This window comes from Topomyia yanbarensis, chromosome 2 (assembly GCF_030247195.1).
Source record: "Topomyia yanbarensis strain Yona2022 chromosome 2, ASM3024719v1, whole genome shotgun sequence".
Taxonomy (NCBI): Eukaryota; Metazoa; Arthropoda; class Insecta; order Diptera; family Culicidae; genus Topomyia; species Topomyia yanbarensis.
Window position 1 is genome coordinate 343,174,518 of NC_080671.1, and position 23,888 is coordinate 343,198,405.

The 23,888-nt window shown below is 38.6% G+C and overlaps 1 protein-coding gene across 4 annotated transcripts in view; it reads right to left on the bottom strand.

Moving 5' to 3' along the window:
- The window catches only part of LOC131684110 (uncharacterized protein ZK1073.1), a 185,701-nt gene that overhangs the window by 135,965 nt on the left and 25,848 nt on the right, over positions 1 to 23,888 (bottom strand). For 2 of the 4 annotated variants that reach the window (XM_058966675.1, XM_058966677.1), the window contains exon 2: positions 2,214 to 2,575. The exons of 1 other annotated variant lie outside the window; for it this stretch is intronic. In XM_058966675.1, coding sequence (XP_058822658.1) covers positions 2,214 to 2,273 — 60 coding nt within the window. In that variant the 5' untranslated portion in view covers positions 2,274 to 2,575. Of the gene's footprint in view, positions 1 to 2,213; positions 2,576 to 2,703; positions 2,769 to 23,888 lie in introns of those variants that run through there. One more of the 4 variants, XM_058966676.1, reaches the window with a different exon arrangement.

A 23,888-nucleotide genomic window follows, 5' to 3' on the forward strand; every position in this document is an offset into this window, starting at 1 on the left:
ATAACATAGTAGCGTATTTTTATGTTTTATAATTGAATGTTACATGATTTGACACGCTATTTGCAACATCTAAAATAAAATCTCCAAAATGAAATAAAATTCTGAAACAATACTTAACAAGTTGGAGAATTGTGAACGACACAAATTTTGAATGTTCCTAAATGTAAATTAACCTTTTATGGGCATCGTGCGAGACATAAAATTCCAACATTCAAAAATATGATAATCGTCGACCTTGAAATCTATGAGGATTTTAAAATTCATCCAGTTTTAAACTTTTAAGTTATATTATATGATTTGATTGATTTTACTTAATATTACAAGAACCGTTCGCGAAACAAAATGCGCCAGCAGTCAATCAATCGCAACATTGCAGCTTGATCCAACTTGATGCCTTCCTGATAGCTAGAACTCTTATCTTGATGAAATTCCAAACACATCTGCCCAGAGCCAATCCCTTGTGAACCTTGTAGGTTTGCTACCGCGAGTAAACATATGCTCCTTCCGTGCAATACCTGCTCAAACAACTTGCTATCGCAAATATTGAAATTAACGCTCCCAATCGACGGAAACCGAGCTCCGGAATTGCTCTTAATTAGAACCTTGCTGCGAAGAAAAACACTAGAAAAATTTTCGCGGTTCGCCATCTGCAAATATGTACGCATAGTACAACCAGCAAGTGATGCATGCTTTCGCCCTCGCCGATACCGGCCGGCTCTACCGAAATGCCAACCCAGCGAGATCACAAAAAGTACGGCAAACAAACAGTAATAATTGAAATTGATGACCGTTGCATGGGTTGATGGCGTTCTGGAATATCACAATGGGATAGTGAGCGCGGAATTTGTGTTAATTGATGAGTTCTATATTTACCGGTTGAACAAGCCAGGGTCAGCACGTACCTACCTTCTTTAGCAAGACGGTCGGAAAGGGTGCTGTTTGCTGAGTATTGTTGATTGCACCGACAAAGGACTCGCGATGCTACGGAATTCAGAATACCTCTTCTAAATTGTTGGCAAAGTTGACACCGCGTTTTTAGTCTAATCAATGTGCGCGTCATTTTACAAATACATGACAATAATTCATTTACTTTTCCCTATTTTGAAGTATATGGGTAAGTACATTTTACTATTTAAGGGAACATTTGAAGCCCCTAGAAAATTTGAGAATTTCATTTGGCGTAATCAACATTGCTCTTGAGTCTAAATGATCTCATTAACAGTGGAAAATGTTGGTGAAACGTATATAGTTTCATCGGAATCGAAGATGGTCGATAACAACTTTAAAGATTTTCGGATGGATCTTCGTGGAATTCCTCTGTTACACTAATTTCAGCTTACACTAGCTTCATAGGCATTTGTCAAAACAATATTTAGGTCAATTGTATTCTACCCAATCGTATTCTTCCGAACATTTTGGACAGTAAACCCATTCTACTAAATAGCGGTCTAACAAACTGCATTCGGCAAAATGAAAGGCAGTCTGTCACCCTTGAGATGCAGTACTCAAAGACGTAAAATTAAACAAGTACATGTAACACCATTATTGAAGATAACAATATTATTAGGCAAAGGACATAAATATAGTCAAAAAATTGTTAGTCATAAATTAATAATTCAGCTTATAAGGTACACACGTCAACCAAGGGATTTCAATATCTACGATGAAACGAGAATGTAAGAAAAATAAGCTACTATTAATCTGGACCAACATTCATACATATCTATACGGCCCAAGTAATTTACTATTCGGGAAAAGAAATTTACTACTTTTTTGCACTTGAATAGCCAGTTCCACCTAATGTGCCATAAACCGTTCAGCCAATAGTTTAACTTTTAAAAAGATGCTGCAGACGTTGAATGCTTCGGCAAGTTGGAAGATTTATTTCCTGTAGGTTATATGGCAAAAGCAATAGCTGTTCGATAGAAACCTGTTGCCTTTCAGATTTCAAGTTGTGCGAAATATGATGAACCCACTAACTAACCGTTTGGTCCGATTGGACAGAGCAACCATCTGCAGCAGAATTTATTGCGTGCGTGTAGCAATTGGAATCAATTTATGACACATTCTGTTTATTTTACGATTGGCTTCAAACCGGGAAGGTGAATGTGCACTTACTCGGGAAAGCGAAAATCAAGGAAAACACTCTCATTTTCTATAAAATCTCACCGTTGGTCACGTGATACCTCATAAATCGTTTTCAGAATTCTCACCCGCTCGATCAAGCTCTCCGCCCGGCGGGAGAATGAGGCCCGTTTTTCCTGAGCGCTCATCGCGGCTGCTGCTGCTGATGTCTGTAGTTCCGGTCGTCCTTCCTGGTGACACAGTCACTTTATCACTCTCCCTTCTTTCTCAGGGCCGTATCAACTTCAGCTGACGGCAGGTAATTAGATCCACTTTCAAGCTTGACACTTCCGACAACTCGTCCAGCAACAGTTTACGACAGGTGTGAGCTGTTTGCCGGCAAAACTTTTCCACCACCCCGCGACTTAACCGATGGCCCGCTATTCTCGTGGATCTGCGCAAAACTGTATTGCCGTGCAATTCTTCCTCACGCTGGGTGCGATACTGCCCGCTGAGAATAGACAATTTTCCTTTCACTTAATTTGTTTACCATCCTTAACACTACAGTACACAAGTTCGCTCATCGTCTTGCCTCGGCACGTACAGAAGATCTCGCCCCCCCCCCCCCATCGCACTTACCAGCCACACTCATGGTTTGGTTTGCCGATCGATTGATTGGCATCGTCTACTGGACTAACTGGATTTATTGGGTGATATTATTGTGAATTCGAGTTTCGACGGTTCTTCGCTAGGATTGTTGAAAAAAGACGTAATCGAAGTTTTTGATATTGTGAACAAAAACATACGGTAAATCGGTAACGAAGACTCTGGACTCTGCTTAATTCCCCCAGTCGGTAGTGCAATTGTGCCTTTCTCATTTATGCATACTTACTAGGACTCAACAATATTCAAAATAAATTCAGAAATTTGTTGCTAGTTCACGGGATGTAAGAATCAAAATCATACCGATTTTTTTAAAAATTTAGGAAAATTATTGACTTTTTGACCATCGGTAAACTAGGCCTGCAATTTGAAACAATTCGGCTCAAGTGTATTTTTGGATGATTTATTGTGTGTATAAGGTAAGGCGCTATTCTCACAAACCATATTTTTGTCCCGGACGGAAATTGTCAATATGATCCTAGCAGTAGTCATTCAAATGTTCTTTACACGTGCACACGTCTACCTAGGTTTAGCTTACACAAAAACAATGTTCGTCGAATTACTGCCTCTTCGAAAATACATATTGAGGGATTCCATGAGAAACCGGCCGACAGCAAAATATGACCATCGTCGATTCGAACGAAACTTTGCAGGTGTGTTCGCTGTATGAATCTCCATGATATTCTCTGGCAATTGGAATATTTTGATACAAGAGTAATTTTTCAAAAGGGCGTAAACGTTTCTACGTGTATGAATTTCAACATTTTTTGTTCGATTACTGTATTTTATACAGCAAAACTATCTGAGAACAAGTTACAGGAAATGAATACTTCTGTCTGAAAAAAATATACACTGAAAAAAATGTGTCATTTTTCAAAAAAACAAAAATTTATGATAAAAATTTAAATTGCGAAAAAACCCATTTTTTTAAATTTTTTATATTTTGTTACCAAAAACCTAAAGAGAAAAGAAACGTTTCGATTGTGATTGCATGATGGAGAAAAAATCGGTAAAAAAGTTTTTCTAACAATAACTTCGTACATGTTTTTAAATTTCATACTAATTGACATACAAAATTGTAATTTTATTACAGAATATAATTTTAAGCACCATTTAAAATCAAAATGCATTTAACAAAAATCTTCCAAAATGCGATAGTTTTCGAGATATTCGAAATTTTACTACTTCAAAAACAATTAATTCTTGTAACTATGCTCTTTTTAAAAGTTATTCACGTTACCCCATCAAAAAATGTCAAAAATTTAATGTTTATCGTTTTAAAGACGTAAAAGCAACCTTTTTAGTGTATTTGGATCATGGAGAAGCTTTCAATAAAAAAGTTTTCCTAACAACAACTTTTGACATTTTTTTATAATTCTTACTATTTGCAGTCAAAAATACAGTTTTCTTTTTGAATATGATTCTAAACGCCATTTTAAATCGAAATGCTCTTAACAAAAATTTTCTAAAATGTAGTAGTTCTCGAGATATTTTAACTTTTGTTTTAACAACACAATTATTTTGTTTTATTGCGACCTTTTCATAAGTTAGTCGCGTTTCTCCATCAACAATAATAGGTTTCTCAAAAGGCCCGTAAACTTTCATGCAACTTTCTCTTTGACATCAAGGCGATATTGTAAACCATTTTAAAGTTACATGAAAGCAACCAAAATATATTTCAACCATAGGGTCTGTTGATTAAACTATATAGCTGAATCATATGTTGGTTGTTTTCATGTAACTTTAAAATGTTTCACAATATCGCCTTGATGTCAAAGAGAAAGTTGCAGGAAAGTTTACGGGCCTTTTGAAAAACCTATTATTGTTGATAGAGAAACGCGACTAACTTATGAAAAGATCGTAATAAAACAAAATAATTGTGTTGTTAAAACAAAAGTTAAAATATCTCGAGAACTACTACATTTAAGAAAATTTTTGTTAAGAGAATTTCGATTTAAAATGGCGTTTAGAATCATAATCAAACAGAAAATTGTATTTTTGACTGCAAATAGTAAGAATTATAAAAAAATGTCAAAAGTTGTTAATAGGAAAACTTTTTTATTGTAAGCTTCTCCAGGATCCAAATACACTAAAAAGTTGCTTTTACGTCTTTAAAACGGTAAACATTAAATTTTTGACATTTTTTGATGGGGTAACGCGAATAACTTTTTAAAAAAGCATAATTACACGAATTAATTGTTTTTGAAGGAGCAAAATTTCAAATATCTCGAAAACTATCGCATTTTGGAAGATTTTTTTTAAATGCATTTTGATTTTAAATGGTGCTTAGAATTATATTCTGTAATAGAATTACAATTCTGTATGTCTATTAGTATAAAATTTAAAAACATGTACGAAGTTATTGTTAGGAAAACTTTTTTACCGATTTTTTCTCCATCATGCAATCACATTCAAAATGTTTCTTTTGTCTTTAGATTTTTGGTAACAAAATATAAAAAAATGGGTTTTTTTCGCAATTTAAATTTTTATCATAAATTTTAGTTTTTTTGAAAAATGACACAACATTTTTTAGTGCATATTTTTTTTCAGAAAGAAGTATTCATTCCCTGTAACTCGTTCTCAGATATTTTTGCTGTATAAAATACAGTAATCGAACAAAAAAAAATTGAAATTCATACACGTAGAAACGTTTACGCCCTTTTGAAAAGTTGCTCTTGAGTCAAAATAATCTTATTACCTGTGGAAAATATTTAGTCTTGCATGACGGTGAAACGTGTAAAGTTTCATTGAATCTAAGATGGTCGGTCACGATTTTAAAGATTTTCGGACGGATCTTCGTGGAATTCCTCATTTCAAGAACTTAGTTATGTAAATCGCTACCATCCTTACCATCGTGCAGTAAGCGGAACTGTATATATTGTACGTTAATACCGGAAATAAATATAGCATTCAGAAAACCTGGGATGCGCTCATTACTTCCATGCCACGGACTGATAAGAAATAAATATCAGTTTCGATAGAGCTTTGCTAATCACAGAAAGAGCAAAGCCCATAATACTCCGACCGTGGATAAAATTTGTAATTCCTTTTAGTCAATCTCTGTACTCGGCATGAAGCGACACTTAAACCTCCTCCCATTGTTAGTCGCTTCTTGCGACGTGGTATCAGGTATCCAAAGGGGTCTATTCTTTGCTAAAATACTTTGAGAGATTTCAGCTCGCCGGATAACACACGGCTAGTACTATATGAAGCGAAAAAGGGACTATATAGTCCATCACAAACCAACATTCCAACGCGGATGGTGAAACACCAAGAACACATCAGGCGAACCTCTGACACCACCTTGACCGTACTAAACCGCAACGCGGGTGGCGTCGTGAAAACGGTCAAATAAGAGTTGACCTGAGATGGGACGTGCAAAGACGCTCTTTTTTGCCCTCCGGATTTTGTTGTCGTTTTGCAGGAAAAAATCGTTGACAAAATGATTTCAAGCAAATGATGATAATGCTGTCTGTGCCGATGCGGTGAATATTTTTGCCGAAAATCGTAGAGCTCAAAAACATAACCGCCAATAGTTGTAACGCACGTTTGAAGCCTACGACAGTATCTTTTCCTTTATTCAACTTGTTAAAATCGACAAAGTTGGCTCAGGACCAACAAAGTCAGCCTCAGCGCCTGCTCTGTCCCCACTAATTTTCAGTAATACTGGAATGTCAGAGCACCCAAACAAGATTAATAGTATTGTCAATGGACCGGGGTTTAACTGAGTTAAGGGCCTTGATTGCAGCCTGACTATATGTGCATAAGTTTATAACTTTGCCCGACAACCCCTGTTTAAGGTTCGATTGAACCTCGCACGTAATCGCGAAGATTTCTGCTTGGGACACAGTACAGTATCTACCTAGCGAGTTAGACTGTTCCAATCTCATTTCACGACAGTAGACACCAGCACAAAGCATGTGTCTCTTTATGTATATCACGCTTCTTATGTATACCCCGAGAATAACTTTAACTTTAAGCTTTAATCGCCTTTTTCGCTAGAAGGATTTTATTTTTTTATTGCTTAATATTTTTTAAATTTTCAATTTTGTGCATTTTCTATTCAATTGTCGCCCTAGAGGACACATTTTCATTGCTCTGCAGGATTATATTTACAAAATAGCAAAACCATCCCAAATGGTCGTTTTGGGTTCATTCGGAAATGCTTTTGCAGTCTAGCTTTGTGCTCACGCATTCGGAAGACTATTTTAATAAGTGGTAAAAATTCTAGAGGATTGCAATCACAACAGTTTAAATTACTACCGGTGTTCAGCCACCCAGCCAATTTTTGAAACGTTGTATTTGGAGCATCGCTATAAGGGAGAAGAAGATACTAAGGGACCATTCATAAATTACGTAACGCTTTTAGGGGGGGAGGGGGTACAACAAGTTGTGACATGTTGTGACATAGGGGGGAGTGGGAGTTAGCTAGATCGTTACGTAACATATTTTCACCGAAGAAAAAAAAAATTCTGGGAATTTGTTATGTAATAGGGGAGGGGGGATGGAGAAATTTGTGATAATTTGTTACATGGGGGGAGAGGGGAGTCAATTTTGGACAATTTTTGCGTTACGTAATTTATGAATGGTCCCTAAGCGCGCTAGTGCTTGATCTCCTGGACGGTGGAATAGTTGCTGCATTTGAGTGAAAAATCGTGTTCTGGAAACAGGTCGGGTGTAAAAGATTTTCGATGGCGTCAGCAGTGAAAATTTAAATTTTATGAATATTGAAGTGACACCTGAAAAATGGAAATAAATAAAGAGGAGTAAAATACGGCAGATGCTCCGCTACAGGAACGGAATGGTTCCAGGAAAGTGGAGAGAAATACAGCAAAAAACCGAAAAATTTAGACCCCACCATTGTTACCGGTAGGCTCGCTCTGATTAAATTTTCTATCCTTCTTTCTTTGAGATTGGTTTCGAAGTAATTTTGAATATTTATTTCATTGCAGTTTTTGCTCTAGTATGTTGATAACAGTTGCCTTTCTCCGGACACAGTCATGCCATGTGGTATATATTATATTGGGCGGTTGTTGTGGCTAATATAAAATACACGAAAGGCCATCAATGTTTGGCTAAAATTTTCATGTACGCTATATACATATAAAGATGTGTAATATAAATCTTGCTGAAAGCATGGTCTAATTTGTGTCAAAGTTGGCCTTAATACGTGGTGCCATACATTGTCTATCCTCGACGGATCCCGAGGTCTCGGGTTTCGTTTTGTTGTTGTTTGTTTGTTGTTTGTTTATTAAGGTTTTAACCCCAAGGGTCATTCGCCTTTTTGATTTCGTATACAATTCAAAGATTACAATTCATAAAATAATAGTAAAAAAATCAAATATTATTGCTGCCTTTCTGGGCGCACTGCTTTCCGCTTCTCGTGTTTATCTTCATTCTTGGTGGTGAGCAATGGTCAGGTTTACCTACTGTCGCTTGTTGCTCAGTCCGTCTGCCCTCTCCCTCGCTCGTGTTTACGTCCATGTCTTCATCGTTGGAGCTTTGTTCGTCGCTGTTAGATTCTTGGCGCTCTTTGTGATTTCGTGTGACTCTGGTATAGCTGTCTTCCTTCTTGTTTATTTCTTCCTTGCGTACGTTAACTATTGGCTTTGGGATACCGTGGAATATTGTTTGTCCGGCATGCATTTTTTGACCGGCTGTCTGTGGTGTATCAGTAGATGAATTTTCTTTAGTTGATTTGGCACATGGCTTTCCGTAGTGTGCCGTTTTGTTACAAAACTGGCACGTGGGTGTCTGTCCAGGGTATGTGCAAAGGGTTCTTTGTATGTAGTTAACACCTTACGATGATCTGGCCTCGAAAGTTAAATAAGACGGTATAGGTTGGTTCAGTCGCATTCGCACAACCCGAACACCGTTGGGAATGACAGGGAAAAAGTTTCTCCATGTGTCGTTAGAGACTGATTCCACTTCTCCATACTTCGACATGAATCTTTTAATATATTCCGTGCCAGTACGAGGTGCCAGATCATGGAGTTTTATTTCAGTTAGATCGAGAGCCATATACACGGGGATCTTGGTTTTGTCGTTTTCATATTCGACGTCATGTTGCATGTTGTTCTTTGCTACGAAGCTTTCTGCCTCGGCTAAGGAGTTGAACGTTATTAGTACTACATTCCTGGTGTGGTGAAGCTGGACGTGTGAAACCGCTGTAAGATCAAGTTCCATTTTCACCTTGACCAACTGTTCCACCTCGCGCACTGAAGGTCTAAGACGGGTTTGCGAAAAATCAATCGCGATTGTGTTCTTCCGTAATGGGCGAAATTTATTTTGTTGCTCACTCATTTCACTCGAAGTTAGGTGCAACGGAACTTTCCTGTGTCTATATGTTACACGTACACGTTAGAACCTCGCGGCGCGGATAGTATTTTTTGTTTGTGTGCTGTTCGCAAGCGGTGTGCTATTTGGCTTCTGATCTGTACGAGATGAGGAAGCAGACTGAGGGTTTCGTTTTCTTTTAACTTTTCTTTTTCTTTTTTCTTCTTTATTTCAGAAAGCGAATAAAGGCGCTATGAATTGGGGTTTTCACCAGGACAGCCCTAAATACCTCTGTCCCAGGCCCGCGCGCACGAGGGGTGGGAGGGGGTTGGGGGATCAACCCCCCCCCCCCCCCCCATGATCCGTTTTGAATTACTTTTAAAAACTTATTATCTTCTTGTCCAGGAAAATCAATATACTGCAAACCGTTTGGACACATAAAATGTCATTTTAGTTCGGTCACTTTAGAAATAAGTCAATGAAGAAACCAACGACGAAACTTTGCGAGGTTGGCTGGAAATGTCAAATTGGACGGCTTCTCTGAAGGATCGGTTAACGCATCGACAAGCTTCGATATTATCAAAAGTGCAGTCTACTTTCTACTTCTGCCGCAGTCAGACGTACAATCGAGCCAAGTGAACAACAGGCCTCTCGATCTAGTGTGCATTGTCTCGAGAACAAAGGAAATATCGGATTATTCTTGTCATCATGAGTAAAGTTGACGAAAAAGCTCTACTCCGACCCAATGCTGCGGTCGTTGACTTTAAATTTTGTTTGAAACGACCGAGTTTTAGTGAAGTGGAATACCTTCTGAAGGTAAAAATGCAACTTAGGCTTGCGGAAGTCTTGTACCTTCAGTACCATCATCTTCGCAATGTGGTGTTAATATCATTCAACACATTAGCACAAGCCGAGCGTTTCGTTTTGAAGAACAATTTAAAACACGTGGTTGAAAGTGACAACGTTGGAATTAAGATTCCCGTATACATTGAGAATGATTATATAGATGTAAGGTTATATGACCTATCACCTCGTACTCCTCCTGAGCCAATTGCAAAATGCATGTCGCAATACGGAGAAGTAGAATCCGTTACACCTGATACTTGGAGAAACTTCTTCCCGGGTACACCTAACGGCGTTTTTGTAGTGAGGATGCGGGTTGAAAGGCCTATACCCTCCTACTTGGCAATAAAACTCAATACTCACGGAACTACAATTATGCAAACTACACTATGCACCCATGAGGGGCAAACTCCTACGTGCAAGTATTGTAATCAGACAGCTCATCATGGACAACCTTGCGCGGAAGATGCAGAGGAAATTGCATCTCAACCTATTGCCAACTCATCTACGGCAAACCAACCTAAAACAGAGTTTTCAATACCAATGCCTGAACCACAAACGGTGGCCAAATTTGTGGCAGCTGTTCAGAGTATAATGACAACCGCAAAAGAATCATCCAGCACCCCAAAAGCAACTGTAAGCAACATCGGCAACGAATGCAGTAACAATGACGACGGATTTACACTGATCAACAATAAGTACAAGAAGCAAGGGAGAACATCTGATCCCGGACACCAAGCCAGCTTCGACCGGGACGTGAAAAACAAGAGAGAATTAAATGACCCCCCTGACGCTGTTTGCCAACAGACCTTGCGAAAGAAGGTCTCCGCTCGCAATAAAAAGTTGCGCGCACGAGATCCAATTAATTAAGTCTTGTTTGTATTTTTTATTTTTACATGTATTGTAAACGTATAAAAGATCCACGGCTCCGTTAAGCTACCGCTATGAGCCGTGTCAAATAAACGAATCAAAAAAAAAAAAAAAATTATCAAAAGTAGTGAGTAGACAGCAGATGTCGGTCAGAGGACTAGCAACGGCAGTTAAGGAGGAAAAACACGAAATTGGAGAAAATCGGGATATCGTTGTCTAGAAAAATTTTACCGCCGATGATTATTCCGTTAGAGTAGTAGCGAAATGGATCACGAAAATTGGCATCGGTATAGGGTGAAATACTGCCGCCAAGAAGTTCTCAGCACCAGCTAGCAGATAAATAGGAACGACTAGCACCAAGAAGGATAAGAAACCCGGCGAAGGTGGTTGTAAACAGATGTAAATCCTTATGGTCGACACCCCCGGACCGGTTCATGTCTCAACAGGGTGCGATATTTGCAGCAGACCTGAGCAGGTGAGATATATCATGAAGGTTTGACAGCAAGTAAGGAAAAGTAGCTATGGATAAAAACATGACGATTCACATAAAACAAAATAAGCAAGAACACAATCCTTACTAAAGCAGTACTTAACGGTTGCCCCGGATGGATGAGGATTACGAGATACAAGAGGTGTAAGTTTAGTCGGTTGGCTTAACAACTACTACAAACCAATCCGAATCCACCACGAGCCAGCATTCAACGCACAGTGGTCGGGAATGCCAAAAACGTCACTAGAGGCCAAATTATTGAATATATTCATATATTGGAATTGTTCGTAATAATATTTCCCACAACCTGATAAAAATTAAATTAAGGCATGGCTTACTATGATTGAAATAGAAAAATTAACTTTTTTTGCTGACGAGGTAGAAAGTTGGTGTCTTCGACAAAGTTTTAGGAATGCTCATAATGAAGATTTTTGTTGAACAACTTGAGCTTGTAGGACTTAATGTTCTTGATTTTTAAAGCGTTTTCTAAGGCAAACCCCTTAAATTTAGCTATTTAATATAGCTTTTTTCGCTGTGACTTTTCGTGCACACGATGATCCAGACAAATGTTGAGGTATTAACACCACATAATATTGTTGAAGACTGCATGTAAAAATATTGTTGAACACTGCATATAAAAAATTGTAAAGATACTCTTTCGTTTTAGAGTTATTGAAGAATTTTAATTTTTTTACACCAAGTTCAACTGCGTATAAGAGGGAAAGGTGCAAACCAAAATGGACGAGCAGGGACTATTTTCAATGTCCGGACTACGCATAATAAAGGAAAGAAGGTTTTAAGCTCATTTTGTAATGTTTTTACTTGGGTATTTTTACTTACAGTCTTCAACAATAATATGTGGTTTTAATGCCTCCATATTTGTCTAGAGCACGGTTTGCACGAAAAGTTACAGTGGAAAAATTTATATTAAAAAAACTAAATTTGAGGGTTTTGCCATAGAAAACGCTTTACAAATCGATAACATTAAATCCAACAAGTTCAACTAGTTCAACAAAATTCTTTATTACGAGCATTTCTAAAACTTTGTCGAAGACACCAACTTTCTACCACGTCAGTATAAAAAGTTCATTTTTTTAATTTGATCGTAGTAAGCCATGCCTAATTTTAATTTTTATCAGGTTGTGGGGAATATTTTTACGAACAATTCGTCCAAAGATACCCTGTAAATATATTCGATGGTTTGGCCTCTATTGAATTAAGTTCGCGTTGTTGGGGTTTCCGACCACTATGCAGCGGTGTCTTTTGATGACTTCTTCTCGATAACAAACATTTACCCAATTTGTTGAGCAGAGTCGTTTGGTTCACAAGACTAGGTCCAGGCCTCTGAAAAATCTTCAAAGTTTGAGGGTTTCTGTGCGTTTCTTTTAAAATAAACTTCAAAGTTTGAGGGTTTCTGTACGTTTCTTTTAAAATAAACGTTAAAAAATCAAAACTCCCCCCTTGAGAATTGTCTGCGCACGGGCCTGCTTTGTCCTATCCCATCCCAGGAAAAGACAAAATGAGTAACTTTAACCCTTTTAGCCAAGTCACTCCCAACGATTTATTAAACCCCCGTTGAACTGAAACAGTCGGTACGGTTGTCCACGTTTCTTCCTTATTCAAGGTTCAAAATGATCCGTTGATTATATTCTTCATAAAATGAAAATTTTGATTACTGTTTAATTTTGAATCATCTTCTACATTGTACGCTGCATAGTTGACCTGGCCGCTTTAATGGTTGTGTCACATACAATATGTGCCACAAATATTAATATTGACAAGAAAAATTGTAGGCGCACGTCTACAATTTTCCAGGATCCCTACGTGTATTAGCTGTGTATGTATAGACGAGACTAGCCTAGATTAGATTTGAATTACATTTTTGATGCTTTTTCATTCGAAAGGACGCCATTTCGCGAAAAATCAAAATATCGAAAAGATCCTACGTACATCGCTTGCTATTGTCATAAGGAATCAGAAAAACTTAAGTTTTTGGCTCTAGGTCAAAAATTACGAGATATAGTTTTCCGACCGTGGACCCCTTTCCAAAAAACGCGCATGGGTAAAAATTATTTTTTGTGATTGATTATTTATGTTATAAATCGCATTTAACCTGATTTCGATTCATCTCTTTATTGCCCCAAGAAAAATTCCTGAAATATGCCTATTTTTTCGTGCTTTATTATATGTTATTTTCTATTTGATTATATTGTTTTGTTTGCATTACATTTCTATATTCTATTTTCGTGCTTTACATTGGTGTTACCCCTGGAGACTTAAGATCAGTGATCTTGTTATTCGATGATTACTTATTCTGAATTTTCTTACTTTCACAAAGCAATATATTGATTTTTGTAACAGTGTTCTTTTTGTTTCAACTCCTCTCCTTCCGAGATAAGTTGAAACAGTAATGAATGTGATTTGTGACAAGTAACCAATTCTTTCAAATATTTTCAAAACGTTTTCTAAAGTACCAAATGTTACAATTGTGTCAGTTTTATTCGTTCGCACTAAGATAATTCCTTAAAATGTAATGCCTTATTATTATTATTTACAAATTACAATTACAAATGCAAGGATTTCTGCACTGAACCCAACAGTAATAATAGCAAGATAACAGAAAACTAAATGACCTAAAACTAATAAACTGAGAATGTTGATCACTGTTTTTAATTTAAATCTTCATTATTATTTGTAGTTCAGGAGCGTTAAAGTCATTGTAACATTGCCATAAGACTAGAAGTTCATCACCGATGAGAGTTGAAAAAAGGTGTTTCAACTTCCCTAGGTCGAGAAGTAAAGCTTTATCCACAATTTACAATTTATACATTGCAAAGATGAAAAGAATCGTATACAATTCATAAATGTTAACTGTAAGACTACATAATAATGATACTGCCATGATCAAACATCACATAATATCCTAAAAATCGTAAAAAAAAATAATTTTAAGCTTACGCTAAACATAAACCGTCATGTTAAAAAAATGTGAAAAATAACCAAATACATTACAGTTTTGAAATTGCCTTTAAATCGCATTCGAAAATTGTATTTGTTCCTAGGGACAATTAGCACATGCGAGTAGAGTAATACGTCAAAATATTCAATTCGCCTGACAATGTTCGTCTGCCTTTTTTTACTGGGCAGTAGTTTTGGACTGAGTTCTCTCTAGGGCGCACAATTTGACGACTATAGTTTGTATTAAAATAAATAAAAATTAAAAGAGAATGTTTGAAATCCTAACAATGAATCTATCAATTATCTTGAATTTTCATAATTGTTGTTTGTTCAATCTTGTTCTGAATGGCGACTGAGACTCTATATGTGGATCATTTCATACAAGTGGCCTTTGCGGTCAATATAATATCAGGCAATGCTTAGTATCAATGTGAGGTCATAAAACACGTTAGTGAATTGTAGTACCTACCATCAGCTCTATCTTCCAAAACGTATAACACGCTTTGTTACTTTCCCATACTGCACACCCTGACGCAATGCGATTTTGTATGGTTATTTATTTGAAGCCCATAGTTTACTCAGTATATAGGCATGTATTGTAAAATATAGGACTCCACTCCATTTCGATGATTACCAATGACCGATGAAATGTACCTAACTAACAATAATTGCTACTTCATCACACACACACAGTATCGGTGTTGTACATACATATCATCATACCTAGTGATAGGTGACCAACTGGAACCATAAGACGGAACCTGCACCTAAACGTCTCCCTCGTAAATAGCCTCTCAAGATGGTGATCTACATTGAAATTTACAGCGTTCTGTCTGTGGAAACCGCTCGAAGCAACAACTAATAACTACTAATTTAAATTAATTTAGTTGTTTGCTGTGTCGGGTGGAAGGCAATGCTTGTTTGATCGGTTACGTTATAAGTTCATGTTGGAAGGACGCGGAACAAAATGAATTGAGAAGAAATGTCAGCCGTAAGGAAAATGCATGCATCGTATTAAACAAGTTATTCAATATTAGCATAAGAAGAATTTTTATGCTGTATAGAAGTATTGTATGTGCAATTACATTACAGTATTACATTGTACATTGCATAATTACAATAATTTTATGACATTCTACATGTTACGTCAATCATTGAAATTACATCCCCAAAAATAACCGTTGAAGGAATAATACGGTTCAAAGCACACTACACACGTAATTTGTTGCCAAAAATAGTATCATTTCCGCGACAAGCAGAATTAAATTAATCCACTTGTTTTGCTCCGCGGATACGACCCGATGTACACGTGAGAAACTTCGCTCGAATCTTGGTCAAAATTATCTATTTTGGTTTTACCATAATGGCACTGAGAACTGACATACAAGTAAAGTTTGCAACTTGTGTATGAAATAAAACCACAGAGAACAGACTTATAAGCTAGAACACACTTTCCCGAAAAAGCTGTGTAAACATTTAAATGAAAATACGGTCAAAATCACCATCACATACAGGTTTGCATGCGTGAGTCACCATTGTATCCAAGTTTGCACACAAGTCCCGTATAGCGTTTGCTGGCCGATCGAAGCGCCGACCAGTGGCAAGTTGCTACTTGCTGTTGTCATTTCAAAGCGACAGTTTTATCACTGAGAACTGACATACAAGTAAAGTTTGCAACTTGTGTATGAAATAAAACTGTCGCTTTGAAATGACAACAGCAAGTAGCAACTTGCCACTGGCCGGCGCTTCGATCGGCCAGCAAACGCTATACGGGACTTGTGTGCAAACTTGGATACAATGGTGACTCACGCATGCAAACCTGTATGTGATGGTGATTTTGACCGTATTTTCATTTAAATGTTTACACAGCTTTTTCGGGAAAGTGTGTTCTAGCTTATAAGTCTGTTCTCTGTGATAATAGTACCATAAATACTATGTTCTGATCTGATGTTAAATATATTTGATAATCTCATTTATTACAAAACGTTGAAGGCTTCTTATACGGATTTCGAAAATTGCGCGTTTTCTTATTCGGATTCTCCAACTTATGCGTTTTTTTACGGTACTTATGTCCCGTATAGAGGGGCTTGGAAAATTCTTAATTATCACATTTTTGCACTGTTTCTAAAGTTTGGTTGACAAATTTTGACATTCCCTCAATGGGGTCACGATATGTGGTATTTATTAATGTCTGTAAAAGTATAAAGAAAATAAGTCATAACTTTTTGATTCGAGGTTTTAGCCACTCATATGTCATAGTCTAGTTCTCTGTGCAACGACGCAAGGCATCTTCAAAACAAACGATGAATTTCATCGTGGATTGGTACACTGTTTTCGTTTGAGCCAACATTATTATATATACATCGACTGTCTCAAAAAGGAAATGATTGTTCATATGCGTGAAGTGAATTTATTTATAGGACTACCTGCCCCAAACATCAGATCGGTAGTAAAACGACGCACTTTTCATCAACATTTAAATTACCTTTAAGTTAGATAACTCACAATGGGGTGGGGCTCTCACAGTTATTGTTTGTTTTTTATAATTTCATTTAATATGAACTTTCAGTATAGTCTTTATCAAAATTACAATAGAAATTTGTTTTGAATGTCATCCTAAATCGGTGTCGCATTTAAATCGCACTTAAAGAAATTAAACCAAATCGAAATGTATCAAAATTCTCACGACAAGAATTGTTCAAAATTGTTTCATAGTTTCTTGCACAAGACCGTCGGTGTACTAAATTAAATGTCTCGATCTATCAAATTTTATCAGATGTATTCAATGGGTGCAGATTTGTCGGTCATTGGATCTGGTGAAGAAGTTTAAAGTATAGCTGGGGTTCACTAGGAGGCTGATAACAATCTATTATCCTTCTCCAGACAAAACCAGCCTAGAGGCCGTATGCCATCCAGTGGGCTAAAGTTTCTCAACCAAGAATTGATCCACTGGGTTCCTGCTCCCATGTCGTAAGAGGCGACTTAAAACAGGAGTCCTCAAGTCAAGGTGTTTCTCCGTGCCGAGGACTTACCCTTACTGTGTTGAGCGAATCTCTGACCTCCACTTTCATTTGTTTCTTCGCAAATCGTGGGATTCAAATGGTGTCACTATAGACGATTATAAGCTAACGTGTTTGGTATCTTCTAGCTGCTGTACAACAAGTGCTGATGATGAAATGTGTAGTGCTGTGATCGAGTAATTAGAGTAGCACAAACTAATCTTCAGCACAAACGTACAGCAACTATAAATCTATCCCGCCTTGTGCGGGAAGGAAAAGCTTCAATAGCTTTCAGGAAATACGGTTCAGAGCCGTATTTCTTTAAAGGAAAGTTCTATGTTGGAAAGCTGCTTTACCCCGCCTTCGCAGCTTTCAACAAAAATAACATTACAAATCCACGTGAAATGCCTCGTGCATGTATACTTGCGAATAGCGCTATTGACGCATGTCTTATATCCGACCTCACAACTCGCGATATTGGTGCTGTCACGGTCAATATGACTGTTGATAACCTAAACAAGAGCTCCTAGAGCCTCGGTAGGGCACCGAACGCTTTGTGATATCACGGAATCCTTACCGGCACCGCGGCTAGTTCTGGGAGACTTTAACTCGCACGGTACGGTATGGGGCTGTCTTCATGATGATAATAGATCAACATTAATCCAAGATCTTTGCGATAATTTCAACATGACCATCTTAAACACGGGAGAAATGACGCGGATTCCTACACCACCAGCACGCGCAAGCGCGTTGGATTTGTCGCTTTGCTCGACATCGCTACAGTTAGATTGCATGTGGAAGGTGATCCCTGATCCCCACGGTAGCGATCATTTGCCTATCGTGATTTCAATTGCTAACGGTTCAAGACCATCGGAAACAATCAATGTCTCATATGACCTCACACGGAACATTGATTGGAAGAGTTACGCGACCGCGATATCCGTTAAAATCGAATCCACTCAAGAACTTCCTCCGGAGGAAGAGTACAGGTTTTTGGCTGGCTTGATTCTCGACAGTGCAAATCAAGCTCAGACTAAACCAGTACCCAGCGCGAATACCCATGGACGGTCTCCCACCCTGTGGTGGGATAAAGAGTGCTCAGAGCTGTACGCGGAAAAGTCCACTGCATATAAGGCCTTCCGGGAAGACGGGTTACCCGCTAGCTATCAACAGTACGCGTCGTTAGAAAGGCGAATGAAGAGTCTAATGAAAGCCAAAAAACGCAGTTATTGGCGCAGGTTCGTCGAAGGGTTAACGAGAGAAACAGCGATTAGCACTCTTTGGGGTACGGCTCGACGTATGCGTAACCGTAATAGTACCAACGAGAACGTGCAATATTCAAACCGTTGGATATTCGCTTTCGCCAAGAAGATCTGTCCGGACTCTGTCCCGGTACAGAAAACGTGCCGCGCCGCGTCTCCTCACGATACCGCGAACGAAACACCGTTTTCGATGGTGGAGTTCTCACTTGCTCTCTTATCGTGCAACAATAACGCCCCAGGGTTAGACAGAATCAAATTCAACTTGCTGAAGAATCTGCCTGACACTGCAAAAAGGCGCTTGTTGAATTTATTTAACAAGTTTCTTGAGGGTAACAATGTCCCTTATGAATGGAGGCAAGTGAAGGTCATCGCCATCCAAAAACCAGGAAAACCAGCCTCCGACCACAACTCGTATCGGCCGATTGCAATGCTGTCCTGTATTCGGAAGTTATTCGAGAAAATGATCTTGTTTCGCCTCGACAATTGGGTTGAAGCAAATGGCTTACTGTCAGATACACAATTTGGCTTCCGCAAAGGCAAAGGGACGAACGATTGCCTTGCGTTGCTTTCTACAGAAATCCAAATGGCCTATGCTAACAAAGAGCAGATGGCATCAGTCTTCTTGGATATTAAGGGGGCTTTTGACTCAGTTTCTATCAACATTCTGTCAGAGAAGCTGCACCAGCATGGTTTTTCGCCAATTTTAAATAACTTTTTGCTAAACCTGTTGTCTGAAAAGCACATGCACTTTTCGCATGGCGATTTAACAACATCGCGATTTAGCTACATGGGTCTTCCCCAGGGCTCATGTCTAAGTCCCCTGCTCTACAATTTCTACGTGAATGACATTGACGATTGTCTTGCCAATTCATGCACGCTAAGGCAACTTGCAGACGACGGGGTGGTCTCTGTTACAGGGCCCAAAGCTGCCGACTTGCAAGGACCATTACAAAATACCTTGGACAATTTGTCTGCTTGGGCTCTTCAGCTGGGTATTGAGTTCTCCACGGAGAAAACTGAGTTGGTTGTTTTTTCTAGGAAGCGTGAGCCGGCGCAACTCCAGCTTTTATTAATGGGTGCAACGATCAACCAGGTTTTCACATTTAAATATCTCGGGGTCTGGTTCGACTCTAAAGGTACCTGGGGATGTCACATTAGGTATCTGAAACAGAAATGCCAACAAAGGATCAATTTTCTCCGAACAATAACTGGAACATGGTGGGGTGCTCACCCAGGAGACCTGATCAGGTTGTACCAAACAACGATATTGTCGGTGATGGAGTACGGGTGTTTCTGTTTCCGCTCCGCTGCGAACATACACTTCATCAAACTGGAGAGAATCCAGTATCGTTGCTTGCGCATTGCCTTGGGTTGCATGCACTCGACCCATACGATGAGTCTCGAAGTGCTGGCGGGCGTTCTTCCGCTAAAAAATCGATTTTGGGAACTCTCATATCGATTGCTCATCCGATGCGACATTCTGAACCCGTTGGTAATTCAAAAATTTCGAGAGGCTCGTCGAGCTTAATTCTCAAACCCGTTTTATGTCCTTGTACTTCGACTACATGGCACAGAGCATCAATCCTTCTTCGTATACTCTCAACCGTGTTCGTTTCCTAGATACTTCTGATTCTACTGTATTCTTCGACACATCCATGAAGGAAGAGATTCGTGGAATCCCGGACCATATACGCCCGCAGGTGATCCCCAATATATTTTATAATAAATTCCGAGAAGTCGACTGCGACAAAATGTTTTACACTGACGGATCAAATCTCGATGGGTCCACTGGCTTCGGTATCTTCAACAATACTATCACCGCTTCATTCAAGCTTAATGATCCCGCTTCAGTTTACGTCGCAGAGTTAGCTGCAATTCAGTACACCCTTGGGATCATCGACACTCTGCCCACAGATCACTACTTCATCGTTTCGGACAGCCTCAGCTCTATCGAGGCTCTTCGTGCGGTGAAGCCTAAAAAGCAACTCCCGTATTTTCTGGGGATGATACAGGAGTCCTTGTGTACGTTATCTGAAAAATCTTATCAGATTACCTTTGTTTAGGTCCCCTCTCATTGTTCTATCCCGGGCAATGAAAAGCCCGACTCATTAGCAAAGGCGGGCGCATTAAATGGTGACATATACGAAAGACCAATCTGCTTCAACGATTTTTTTAGTATTTGTCGTCAGAGGACGCTCAACAGTTGGCAAACCTCGTGGAGCAACGGGGAACTTGGACGATGGCTACATTCGATTATCCCAAAGGTATCAACGAAGCCTTGGTTCGGGGGAATGGATGTGGGTCGGGATTTTATTCGCGTAATGTCCCGACTTATGTCCAATCACTACACATTGGATGCGCATTTGCGGTGTATTGGGCTTGCGGAGAGTAGTCTGTGCGCTTGTGACGAGGGCTATCACGACATCGAACACGTTGTCTGGGTATGCGCCGGGTATTGTGACGCCAGGTCTCAGTTAAAGGAATCCCTTCGGGCCCGAGGTAGACCACCCAATGTACCAGTCCGAGATATGCTGGCAACTCGTGATTTCCCCTATATGTCCCTTATTTATACCTTCATAAAAACGATAAATATCCCAATTTAGCCCCTCTCTTTTTATTTCTCGTTTTTAGAGTTTCCTCCTGCCTTGTGGAACCGATCAGCTCCAGAGTGCCACTATGTAACCGCCGTCGCCCTTACCACTACGCCTGCATAGAAGGAAACTGAAGCGAGAGCGACTCGAGGTCCGATGACTTTTGAAGGATTCCCCGCGGGTCCGAAGAATACCATCCGCCAATCCGGTACTCGACGACTTACTAGACTGAGGCGCAAATTTGTTTCGCTGATCCCCCTCCCCCCCCCCCCCCTTCGAGCGAAAGTTGCAAGTTTTGCTCTTCTTTCTCTGTCTCTCCCCTGTCCTTGATACAACTGCTGCTACACTGATGCGGAAATAAGCCACCCTCTGAATATCTTGACCAAGCATAAGTTTTAGTTAAAAAATTCAAATTAGTCTTCTGTATTCCTAGTTTTAAGATAGCTATAATTTTTACTCTTTATTGAAACTCTTGTCCTCCATCTTGTTCCTAGTTTTAAGATATCCAAAATGTAAAAACATAAGCATTTGGCACCGCCAAGCTAACGCATTTGTGCCTATCAAATAAACGAAATGAATAAAAAAAAAACCTAAACAAGAAATACGTTTATTGTACAGCATATTTGCCGTACAATAAACTCAGTGCGGTAAAATATCAATTTCAAACGAAAATATTCGTTTTAATTGAAGCAGCAAGTCTTTCACTGTAAGCATACCACCACTATATCAGTTGAGTTTTGCTGCCGTCTTCGTTTGAGTCACTCAGAGTTCACTGACAATTGAATAACAGGTTTGGGCCATTTGACGTTTTTGCCTATTTAGTTTCTATTGAAAACCTACCTCACATTAGCACGGTCTCAGCTAATGGAAGTGAACCATTCCAATGAACCACTCACAAATGAATATGAATGAACACTCACTAACATGAAAATAACTCCGACCAAAATAATAAATACATATAGGGTAAAGGCTATGTAAGACGAGACAACTCAAGACGGATGCGAGTAGGAACATTTTTTCTCTGTATGAGTGAGGTTGTCATTTTTTTCGATGAAGCTGATAAATCAGGAGGATATGAAAAAAAGAATAATCAAATGACGTAGTGGGATTTACTGTTAATATAAGTTTTGTTTTGGTTTGGTAATAATTATTTTTTATCAGTAGTTTCGAGATAAAAAGGAAAAACCCGGCTTTTTCTCTCTTTTCATCGTGCGCCAAAGAATCGGGATGCTTGTCCAGATGATTATGTTCACTACCAGGGGCCCGGTGGCCATGCTTCATTTTACAAGTATAAAACAAATACACTCAAAAATGACAAATGTTCCGAACCTTTCTTTCTCCTCATCTTGGAGCAGTTGTCTGTATTTTAAGTTTTCTTATCTTGTAGCCTGCTGAATAATTGTTGACAGATGACTGTATGCAGCTAGCGAGGTTGGCAGTGCAGCCAATTTCTTTGTCATATTTAGATATGTTGCTATAATACACATAATAATGGCCGTTTTATTAACTCTCATTTCTTTAAAATGTATCTGAAACTAATTAATCAGCCTATTCGTCAGAATCAATTTGCCACCAAATTTTATATAGAGATGGACGTACTACCAAAATACAGAAATATACAGAAATCGTATTACTAGTTGCCTTGTCTTGTCTTAGGAGTAAACAGTCGAACTCGTTAAAGGTCCAAGATGATAGATAACAGAAATCGATGGTTAAAGTCATTTTAAACGAAGGCGCAGTTGGTTGTGTGGTAAGCGTGACAACCACCCATCCCAGTTAGTCTAGGTTCAATCCCAGCCGAGGTCGTCGAGATTTTTCTGAGGTAAATATTCTCCCTCGGAAGGGATGTAAGGCCGTTGGTTTCCGGTCCATGCGTTGATGGGTCGATATCTAATTACTAACAAATATCCTCCTCCGGTGATACTTGTGGAGTGCGCAGTAGTATATACGGCCTCTAGCAAAAGCAAAGTATCGGACGAACGTTCCTTCTGCGATCTACGTTCGGGCCTGGTCGATGCGTGTTTTGATCAATAAACACTTTAGGATTACCAGGAGTTGCACATTGAAAAATGTTTCCCCTGATCCCAAGCATAATTCCCTTACAACTTCAGCTAGTCCAGATCGATAACGGAGTGGCAGCCTGGGGTGGTGGCACAAGGTCAAGCTCAAGCTCAACCTCAATGGTTAAAGTCATTTTAAAATCAGAGATGAGGGCAACATGGAGGTAAGGCCATTTTGAAATCCAAGATGACGGACTTTGGTTACTAAGAAACAGTTAAAACAACTATCAATATGGGTATCATTGAAAGTAGTCATAAAACACCGGAATTTATGAATTTAGGCCATCATGAAAACAAAGTTGGCGGTTTCCGGTAACCACTAAAGCGAAAACCATAATCAATATATATATATATATATATATATATATATATATATATATATATATATATATATATATATATATATATATATATATATATATATATATATATATATATATATATATATATATATATATATATATATATATATATATATATATATATATATATATATATATATATATATATATATATATATATATATGGGTCATTCCACGCGAAGTGATCAAAAAAAGATGCAAACTTGAAATCGACCTTCACGGATTTGAACAAAATTTGGAGGAATTGTTCATCTAGGGCCAATATATAAAAACCCAAATTTTTGTGTCAATTGAACCACCCCTCGGGTCATGGGAGCACCCCCCGTTTTGGCAAATTGCCAAAACCCTTGATTTTCTTTTGATCATATCTCCGGTTCTATTTAATCTAGAATCAAACCACAAGATGGCTTTTGAAGAAAATTGTTCAAGGAGACTATAAAAAATATTATT